The 9,883-nt window shown below is 37.8% G+C and overlaps 1 protein-coding gene across 2 annotated transcripts; it reads left to right on the forward strand.

Annotated features, from left to right (window-relative positions):
- Positions 1 to 9,883, forward strand: C16H6orf62 (chromosome 16 C6orf62 homolog). 2 transcript variants are annotated; one of them, XM_021215287.1, is made up of 5 exons: positions 1 to 635; positions 1,851 to 2,027; positions 2,817 to 2,939; positions 6,190 to 6,324; positions 8,519 to 9,883. In XM_021215287.1, exons 1-5 carry the CDS (start codon positions 507 to 509, stop codon positions 8,642 to 8,644), a joined length of 690 nt encoding a protein of 229 aa, XP_021070946.1. In that variant the 5' UTR covers positions 1 to 506; the 3' UTR covers positions 8,645 to 9,883. The 2 variants fall into 2 exon arrangements, with proteins under 2 accessions (XP_021070946.1, XP_029403364.1); XM_029547504.1 differs by having other exon boundaries at positions 7 to 680; positions 8,519 to 9,878.

Here is a 9,883-nt window from a genome sequence, read left to right on the forward strand (position 1 = left end):
CCTGTATTTGGGAAGCAACATCACAATTTCCCCCTCCCTTTTCTCAATTTCTTAATCCCTTTTCTGAAAAGGGGGAAAATCCGGATGGGTTTCACGGATTGGACTGGTGTCAGCTGTGTTTTACTGCACACCTNAATCCTGATGATCGGTTTTTCATTTTCCCCTCAATAGCTTTTATTTTGGCAGTTTAGCCACATGNGTTTTCCAGAAAGTTAGTTCCAAGTTTTTTCTCCTCTTTCTTTCCTTCCCTTCCCCTTTCCCATCTAACCCCCAAACATTATTGTCCAAACATGACTGGACAGCAACTTTTGTTTCTTGACCCTGTGGTATGACAGTCTGCTAATATTGCCAGAAAGTNCAGTTTGGGGGTTACAGTTGTGATTTAGCTATTCAATCATATTAGCAGGAAAAAAAATGACTTGTTTCTGTTGTACTTGAGTCTTAAGAAAAAGTGCCCATAGTTTAGTGACAATTTCCAAAGGCTTTAGTACCACCTGTATTTCAAAATGGGGGATCCAAACTCCCGGAAGAAACAAGCTCTGAACAGACTACGCGCTCAGCTGAGGAAGAAAAAGGAATCCCTAGCTGACCAGTTTGACTTCAAGATGTATATCGCCTTTGTGTTCAAGGAGAAGGTGATTCAAAGTTCTTACTGCGGCGAGTTAGCACAAGTGTTTTTTGTAGGTGTATATTATTCGATACTTCAGTGTTTTATAAATATTAAGAGTGTTTGGAGAAAGACTGTTTTTTACTGTTGGGGTGAGTCTGTGAGTAGAGACCTTAGAGAAAATGGAGGGCTCATCATATTGACTGAAATAATTCTAAGGGCTTAGTAGAATACACTTTTAGTTGACATTGGACTGTATAACTGAAACTTTTATGTAGAACAAAAGAAGAAACTTTAGTAAAGTTACATAGGATGTCTTAATGTAGGTGGCATTTCTTAAGATACAGTTAATGAAAGAATACATTTAAACTTCTAGAAGCAATTAAAAACTGAAATGGTAAATTTTTGTTTAGAATTTCTATTTTTTTAACATTAAAAATCAACCAAGAGGATGTTTTGTGTGTGTGTGTGTATGATCTAGTTCCATAGTTAAATATCATGAATTTGAGTGAAAGGCAAAGAGAATTCAATGAAAGCAGTATTGTTTTGCAATTCAAGATGGACATTTATCAATAGGGCTGTTATGAATAAAAGAAGTGCAACTTTGACTTTTCCACTGAAAGTGGTCTGCCTCTAATGAGAAATGTAATCTTAGCATGAAATCTGTTTAGTACATCTTGTAACTTTCCATGCTTGTTGCCCCAATCTTAAGTTTTTTTGTTCTTGAGAACCTTCACCTGTTAAAGAGCATGGCAAAGTGGTTCCAGAGTTTTTATATTGAAGTATTTTGAAGGTGTTATTTTCATATTTTCTGTTTTTTGTGTGTGTGCTTGTTTTTTTTTTTTTAACATGATGGCAAAATTGGTAAGATGGATTAGTTGAAGGTGTGATGTAGGTTCTTGGAATACAAACTCTAAGTGATGATACTAGATAGATTTTTTTCCATAAGATCCATTATATAGTGTTACCATGATTTGTAGTATAGAGTTAGATTGATAATGAACACTTAATCTTAAATAACTTGGAGACACAATTTGTTTTTTACCTTTTACTAAACATTGATAATTGTAGTCAGATAATATCCAGAAGTATTGACTATCATTGAACTTGACTCCATTTCAAGAATAAAATTGTTAATTTGTTTGAATATTTGCATGCTTTAAACTCATGAGATTTTTATTGCTTGTAGAACCAGTTAAATCAAGTTATATCAACAGTGTATCGCTGAATTTTTTTCTTTTAGAAGAAAAAGTCAGCACTTTTTGAAGTGTCTGAGGTTATACCAGTCATGACAAATAATTACGAAGAAAATATTCTGAAAGGTGTGCGAGATTCCAGCTATTCCTTGGAAAGTTCTCTAGAGCTTCTACAGAAGGATGTGGTACAGCTCCATGCCCCTCGGTACCAGTCTATGAGAAGGGTGAGTTCTGGAAGTCTGCACTGAGGAAATGAGTTGGTGTGAATTAAAGTGTGCACTTTCCCCCTGAAAAATCGAGTAGTTAGCTATCCTTATGCTTAGAGGCCTGAGGTGTGTAATGTTTTTGCCTCAAGACAAAGTAAAAGACATGGATAGAGCATGTAGAAGCATCCATCATTCCCTGTTAGGTACTTAAGTATTATAAATAGAAGGGTTTTTAAATACCTTTAAGTGCTTTTTTAAAAAGATTGATTTCTAATAAAGCCTTGGTCACTTGACTTAGATGGAATGACAGCGATGTATGTGATTACTATGACTGGTTTCTCTTTGAGAGGAGAATATCATGCCCCATTGTAATAAATCTACTAAAGAAAATATATTACTGCTAACCTTCAAAACTGTGTTACATTGAAGTTAATTTGGTGCATGATCCAAAATTAGTTGAAGCAGAGGAAACGTGGAGCTAACTGTACTGGTCTGGAAGAAGTGCGTTGGCCTTAGGGAACAGATAATGGCATGTGATGTAGCTCCCTAGCTAGAGTTTCGTCACATACTGAGGAATGTTTCTGTGTGAGAAATATTGGCTAAATGACTGGATTCTACAATGTAAAAGTTAGTACTACTGCTAGAATTAGATTGTATGCAGTCTGTTAGTTACCCTGAAGGTACAACGAACGGGGGGAATTGTGACCTTTTGAGCTGATGCACTGACTCTGTAGTTAAACTGTATTTTTGTACCTTTTGTATTTTGCTTCTTTAAAATTTAAAAGAAAAATCTTTGTTATTTTCTAGGATGTAATTGGCTGTACTCAGGAGATGGATTTCATTCTTTGGCCTCGGAATGATATTGAGAAAATCGTGTGTCTCCTGTTCTCTAGGTGGAAGGAATCTGATGAACCCTTTAGGCCTGTTCAGGTATTTTGTCTTAAGTAAGGCAGTGAGCACGTTGGCGACAGTGCCTATAATTGGGCTTAAGGTGGAATCTTTGGGAATATGCTTCTAATATTTCATAAATCTTCTGTCTTTTTAAATACTATATTAGAATTAGAGAATCTCTTCGCCTCTCTGGTTTTAAATGAACCTTATTAAAATCTTTTAGACTCTTTCCTTGACAAAGTCTCATGTTCCCTAGACTGACCTACAATTGCCTTTGTTCCCAGGGTGACCTTGAACCTCCTGATCCTGCTGGCTCCATGCCTGGTTTACTTAGCTGAACATGGAACCCCCCAGGCCTCATGTATCAGAGGCAGGCACTCAGTCACAGAGCCCCGACTCTAGACCTCTTAGCTGACTTGTAGTCATAGTTTCTACAATGTATACTCAGATTTTAGAATTAGAAAAACAAAGACGGCTCAGCCATTAAAGGCTAGGCTCATAGCCAGTAATAATAATAATTACAATAACAATGATAATAATGTGTTTGAGCCTATTTTAATTAGGTGTATAGAACTAAATGTTGAATAGCTTATTGTTAGGAAGATGAAAGTTGTCATTCAGAAATTTTAGATATTAGCTACCAAAAAAAAAGCCATAGATTAAATATTGGTAAAATTTTTTCCCCTTGGTAGTTAATATCTTTTTGGTTTTTCGAGACAGGGTTTCTCTGTGTAACCCTGGCTGTCCTGGAACTCACTTTGTAGACCAGACTGGCCTCGAACTCAGAAATCCGCCTGCCTCTGCTTCCCGAGTGCTGGGATTAAAGGCGTGCACCACCACGGCCCAGCAGTAGCTAATATCTTAACAGCATGGATATGCTGGAACAATGGTTCTCAACCTGTGAGTTGAGATTCCCACAGAATTGCTTATCAGATATGATTCATAACAGCTAAATAAATAGCAAGGAAATAATTTTATAGTTGGGGGTCATCACAGCATAAGAAACTGTAAAGGGTCACAGCACTAGCAAGGTTGGGAAGCGCATTGCAAGAGAATAGAATGCTTCAATATGAGAGGCATGGAAATGGGAGGACAAGTTCTGACTGCTCACTGGGTGCATTAGAGGTGCTGTTTTTCTGTTTGAAGTTTACTACTGGGGAAAAAGATATTTTTTAGACTTTTATTTGTTTTTACGTAGCACTGGCTGTCCTGAACTCCTTATGTATACCAGGTTGACTTGGAACTCTGAGATATGACTGTGGGATTAAAGGTGTATGGCATTATACCCAGTTTATTTTTAAATGTATAATCTATCTTTTCTTCTGGGGTGTTATTTAAAATAATTAGAATAGTCTTTTCTCAAGTGCTACTTATATTTGAAATCATGTGTAAAGGTTACTAAAAGCCATTGTATTATTAATCTTTCTCCTAGATATTTTATATATACATTTAACCTAAGTACTAGTGATAAGTAGGTGTACAAGCCTCCTGCAGAAAAAGAAATGAGGCAGTTAAAAAACAGGAATAGTAGGCCTACGATCATTAAGTAAGAGGAATCCAGACAAAAACTGTAAGGCAAAATAAACCCTTTTTTAAAAGCAAGGGCTAGAGAGCTGGCTCAGAGGTTAAGAGTACTTGACTGCTCTGCCATTGGACTGGAATTAATTTCTAGCATGCACATGATGTCTCACAACCCTCTAACCCTTCAGTTCCAGGGAATCCAATGACATTTTCTGGCTTCCAGGGACACAGACATACACATAGTACATGGACATATGCAGGCAGGCAAAACAGCCATACACAAAACGGTAATTTAATAAAAGGAAAAGTTAAGGTAAAGTGAACAAGATAAAAGATTAATCTGGAGACTTAACTTCTTTCTACAGAAAGTTCCTTGAACTAATTATAGAACCTTCTGGATTGATAATAATCTATATGTAATAACGTTGCTAATTTTATAGTTTACCTGCAGTAAATAAGCTAGAAATTTGGCACTAATTTCATTCCTTAAGTAATTTAAAACCGGTATTCCTATGTTACATATCTTACAGGGATTGGCTCCAAAACCTCTGCATATGCTGTTTGTGTAAAACAGCGTGTTATTTGCATATAAACTTATGCAAACTTATGTAGCATTGGCTTGCTTGGAACTCTCAGAAATCTACCTGCTTCTGCCTCCTGTAGTGAGGAGATTAAAGGTGTATGCCACACCAAACTCTGGCCCTGAAAGCTAGGTTTAAATTAAAAACTGTTGAGAGCTGGGGCCATGGCTTAGTGGAGCACTGGCATGTGTATGGCCTGAGCTCATCTGTGGAGCCATTGGAGAGTAAGGGAGCAATGAGTAGTGTGGTTCAGTAGCCCAGGGTTTACACGGCACTCAAGATTTTACAGCTTAATATTGCCTACTATTGGTAGTAGAAATTGTTCAAAGCAAATGGAATTCAGAAAAGATGTTAAAGGTTTTTTGTTAATAACTTATTAAGCTTTGTCTTTTTTTTTGGTGAGTGCTCTATCTGCATGTACACCTGTGTGCCAGAAGAGGTCATCAGATCTCATTGCAGATGGTTGTGAGCCACCATGTGACCTCTGGAGTAGTAGTCAGAGCCATCTCCCCAGCCCCAAGCTTGGTCTTTTTGCCTAGCATCTGCTCCCTTCTACTGCTCTTAGATGTGTGGGAGGATGAAGTTGATTTGCTTAATAGATGAGTTTTGCCTTCCATAACAATTTTTTCCAAAGGGTTTCTCTGTATTTTCAGAAGGCCATTTGTACACGTGGGACTACTTTGTACACTGAGGCCTTTGGGTTTTGTTGGGTTCATTAGATTTTCATTTCCCGTTTAATTTTAAGCATTAAAGATCACAAAGTTTTATGGTGAAGTACTATTAGTAGAATTTTCTTCTGTATGAAGAAAATGTTCTGTGTTTCAAAAAAGCAAGCTGGATGTGATTTGGGCATTTGAAATGTCACTAGTGTTAACTGAAGACTTTTTTTATGTGCGTGGTTTTGGTGTTTTTTTGTTTTATTTTAAATTTGTTTTTGTTTTGAGACAAGGTTCCTGATTGCTGGAATAGCAGGCATGTGCTACTATGCCTGGCAAGAACTGAATTTTTGTTTTACTTTCTTGAAATCAATTGAGCTTTACACTGTACATAATTTTAATTAAATCTAAGTACCTGTTTGTCTCTTGGCTCTATATTGGTCAGCACATCATTCATGTGGAAGCAGTAGATAATGGTTGGGAAGTGCGATGTAATTGTAGCTATATAAAATGTTTGTATTTTGCAATTAGGCCAAATTTGAATTTCATCACGGTGACTACGAGAAACAGTTTCTGCATGTACTGAGCCGCAAGGACAAGNCAGGAATTGTTGTCAACAATCCTAACCAGTCAGTGTTTCTCTTCATTGACAGACAGCATTTGCAGGTAAGACATTTTTTTAGGACTAATTTGGGACTCTTGTGAAGTTAAGAAACCTGTCTTAGGCTCGTCCAGAGAAGTTCCCAGGTGTTTCTTAGTTCCTAATCAGTGGCCTGGGAGCTAATTAAAAATAGACTCTCAGTTCCTGCCCTACTTTCAGATGATTGGAGTATGTATTTTAAATAAATGCAAGTATGCAGATATGTATGCCTTCATGTGGGTCTGCTTCCTCAGGCAGTGGCCAAGCCCTAGGGAATCCACTAAATTATCCACAGAATTATGCATGCCACTCAGATCCTCATGCGTGCTCTAACAAGTACTTTACTGATTAAATTTTCTCCCTAGCCCTGGCATAGATGTTTTAAATGAGAATTTGTTAAAAAAAAAAAAAAAAAAAAAAAAAAAAGACTTTCTTACTTAAACAGCAATCCAGTTTGTTTTTTTGGGAGTTGTTGTTGTTGTTTGTTTTGATTTTTGGTTTTAGGTTTTTTTTGAGACAGGGTTTCTCTGTGTAGCCCTGGCTGTCCTGGAACTCATTCTGTAGACCAGGCTGGCCTCGAACTCAGAAATCCACCTGTCTCTGCCTCCCAAATGCTGGGATTAAAGATGTGTGCCACCACTGCTCGGCCTCAATCCAGATTTTTATCAAAATAGTTTCAACGGACATTCTCCAGTAAAATATCAGGCTGAGAAATGAGAGAATTGTCTAGGTCTGTTACTTATCCATAGCAAGGCATTCCAAGGTAAGGAACTCAGGCATCTGAAGCTGTGTGCTCCAAAGCTTGGTACAGGTCTCACTAGCATGGGTAGATAGTACATGAGTAGATCTTGGCTCTAGAGAATGTGTTTCTGCTTGGTGTGAATTGCACAAGTCATTATACAGTTATTGTGACTTGGTTTTGTGACATTTTAAGTCTTTTTCTGTTTTTGACACAGGGTCTCTCTACATAGACTAGGCTGTCCTTTAACTCAGAACTGCCTGCCTCTCCCTCCCGAGTGTTGTAGCTCTCCACACCAGCTTCCTTCCTCATATGTTTCTGTGACATTTTAATTGAAACTTGGTCTATCATGTTTAAGACCTGTGATTTAGTCAATAACGCCAAAAGCATATTGTGAGCCCCCTTCAATCTCTCAGACTCTACTGTATAGAAAAGACTAAACTAACAAGTTAATGTATTTCTCAAAGCTCTTAAAAGGTTTAGGACTTTGATTTCTGCATCTGGGTTTCAGTGACCATCAAGAATAGAGTGGAGGGCTGGTGAAATGGCTCAGTGGGTAAGAGCACCCTACTGCTCTTCCGAAGGTCCCGAGTTCAAATCCGAGCAACCACATGGTGGCTCACAACCATCCTTAACAAGATCTGATGCCTTCTTCTGGAGTGTCTGAAGACAGCTACAGTGTACTTACATATAATAAATAAATAAATCTTTAAAAAAAAAAAAAAAGAATAGAGTGGAAAGATAGCAGCTTTAAGTAAACTTGGAAAAGTTAAAAGTTGGTTGTTGGGCTGGAGAGATGGCTCAGTGGTTATGAGCACTGATTGCTCTTCCAAAGGTCCTGAGTTCAATTTCCATCAACCACATGGTGGCTCATAACCATCTGCAGTGTGGTCTGATGCCCTCTTCTGGTGTGTCTGAAGACAGCTACAATGTACTCACATGCAAAAAATAAGTCTTAAAAAATTATAAAGTTGGTTGGTTGAAGTCAGGCAGTGGTGTTGTATGATCTTAATCCCAGAGGGCAGGTCTCTATGAGTTAAGGCCAGCCTGATACACAGAGTGAGTTCCAGGGTAGCCAGGGCCATACAGAAAACCCTGTCTCAAAAAACTGGGGAAAAATAAGATGGTTGTTTGTCCATATTAGAAGCCAGATCTCTGTAGTCCCTGTCTAGGAGCAGACAGGAAGCCCAGATCTTTATTTCCCATTAGAGAGGACCTGTTGTGCCCTCTTCATTGGGGGAGCTTGTTTCTGGGCTGGAGGTTGGGGCACAGGACAGTTCTGTTGACTTCCCAGGTGTAGTGTTTTAATCTTAAATATGCACAAATTTATGCATAAATTCTCTGGATTTATTTCAAACTTCTCTTTCTTTCTCATATCCTGCATGGATAGTGAACTACATATCTCTTGCCTTGTTATTACAGTGCCATAATTATTGATAGTTTAAAACTATTAAAATTATTAAAAATGTGTTTCTCTCTAGACTCCAAAAAACAAAGCCACCATCTTCAAGTTATGCAGCATCTGCCTCTACCTGCCACAGGAACAGCTCACCCACTGGGCAGTTGGCACCATAGAGGATCACCTCCGTCCTTACATGCCAGAGTAAATAAGAGCAGTGACCAGCAAAATGGAGAAGACCAGAGAATGCAGCAGCTATTTTCTTTTCTTGTTTTCTTACCACTTTTCTTTCAGAGTTTAAAGAAAATGGACTCATGCACAGAACACTATGCATTTTGAAACTTGTTCATCCTGGATTTATTTTAATCATTTGTATCACAGAACTTTAAAAAAAAATTAGATGTCTTCTGCACGGACTGTGTGAAAGAAGGTGCATTGCAGACTGCTGCACTGCATCGGCATCTTACTAAAATGTGAAGGAAGGACTATTGTACACTGAAATGCTTACTGTATCTGAAAGCACAGGTGATGCTCAGTGTTGGGGTCTTCATGTTTGCGCTGGTGTTTGCCTCTGACATCTGTCATCAGTATTGAGGGTGAGAGTGAATGTAACAGGTATAAATAACACTTAAAAACTTAATAGCTTTGCTATAATCACCGTTGTTCCAGAGCACTGTCAGATTCATTATAATGACCAGATGGTTGTTACAAAAAGAATTACAACCATGAGAAAGAAATCTTAATGAAAAAAAGCATCTCATTGAGGTATTTCTGCCTCATGTGCACTGGGCCATGTTTGTTTTCTTGGTACTCATTAGTACATGTATTTTTTCCCAGATCTCTTTCCCCGAGTTGCTGTTATAGAGTACTCTGCTGTGTGCAGATGCATTTATACACATTAACGAAGATCTGGAGTCTGGTGTGGCTAAAGCAGCTACAAACCGAGAAACATTCATAGCTGCAAAAACCATCATAAGTAGAGGACTTTTGGTTTTTGTTTTGTTTTTTTGGTGTTAGAAATTTTAATTACAAATAAAAAATCCAGTGAATTTTGCAGAAATACTGGTTTCTACACCATCCTAAAGAAGTTGAGTGTTTGGGATAGAAAANGAAAGTGGGGAATCTTACATTGTAAAAATAACTACAGAGTGAAGAGTTCTGAAAGCAGAACTCGTTTGTGCAATGAACATAAGGAAAGACTACTGTATAGCTTTTACTTTTTTTGTTTTTTGTTTTGTTTTGCTTTTTCTTTTAAATGAAGAAAAGCTTTGCATAAGGGTTGCATACTTTTATTGGAGTAAATCTGAATGATTCTACTCTTTTGGAGTAAAACTAGTGCTTACTGGTTTCCATTTGTATTTAGCTTCTGGTTGGAATTTGACAAAAAAAAGGGGGTGGGGAAGACTAAATAAAATAGGTGAAAGCTTCCGGGCTATTCAGATGAATA

The sequence above is a fragment of the Mus pahari genome, chromosome 16, assembly GCF_900095145.1.
Source record: "Mus pahari chromosome 16, PAHARI_EIJ_v1.1, whole genome shotgun sequence".
Lineage (NCBI taxonomy): Eukaryota > Metazoa > Chordata > Mammalia > Rodentia > Muridae > Mus > Mus pahari.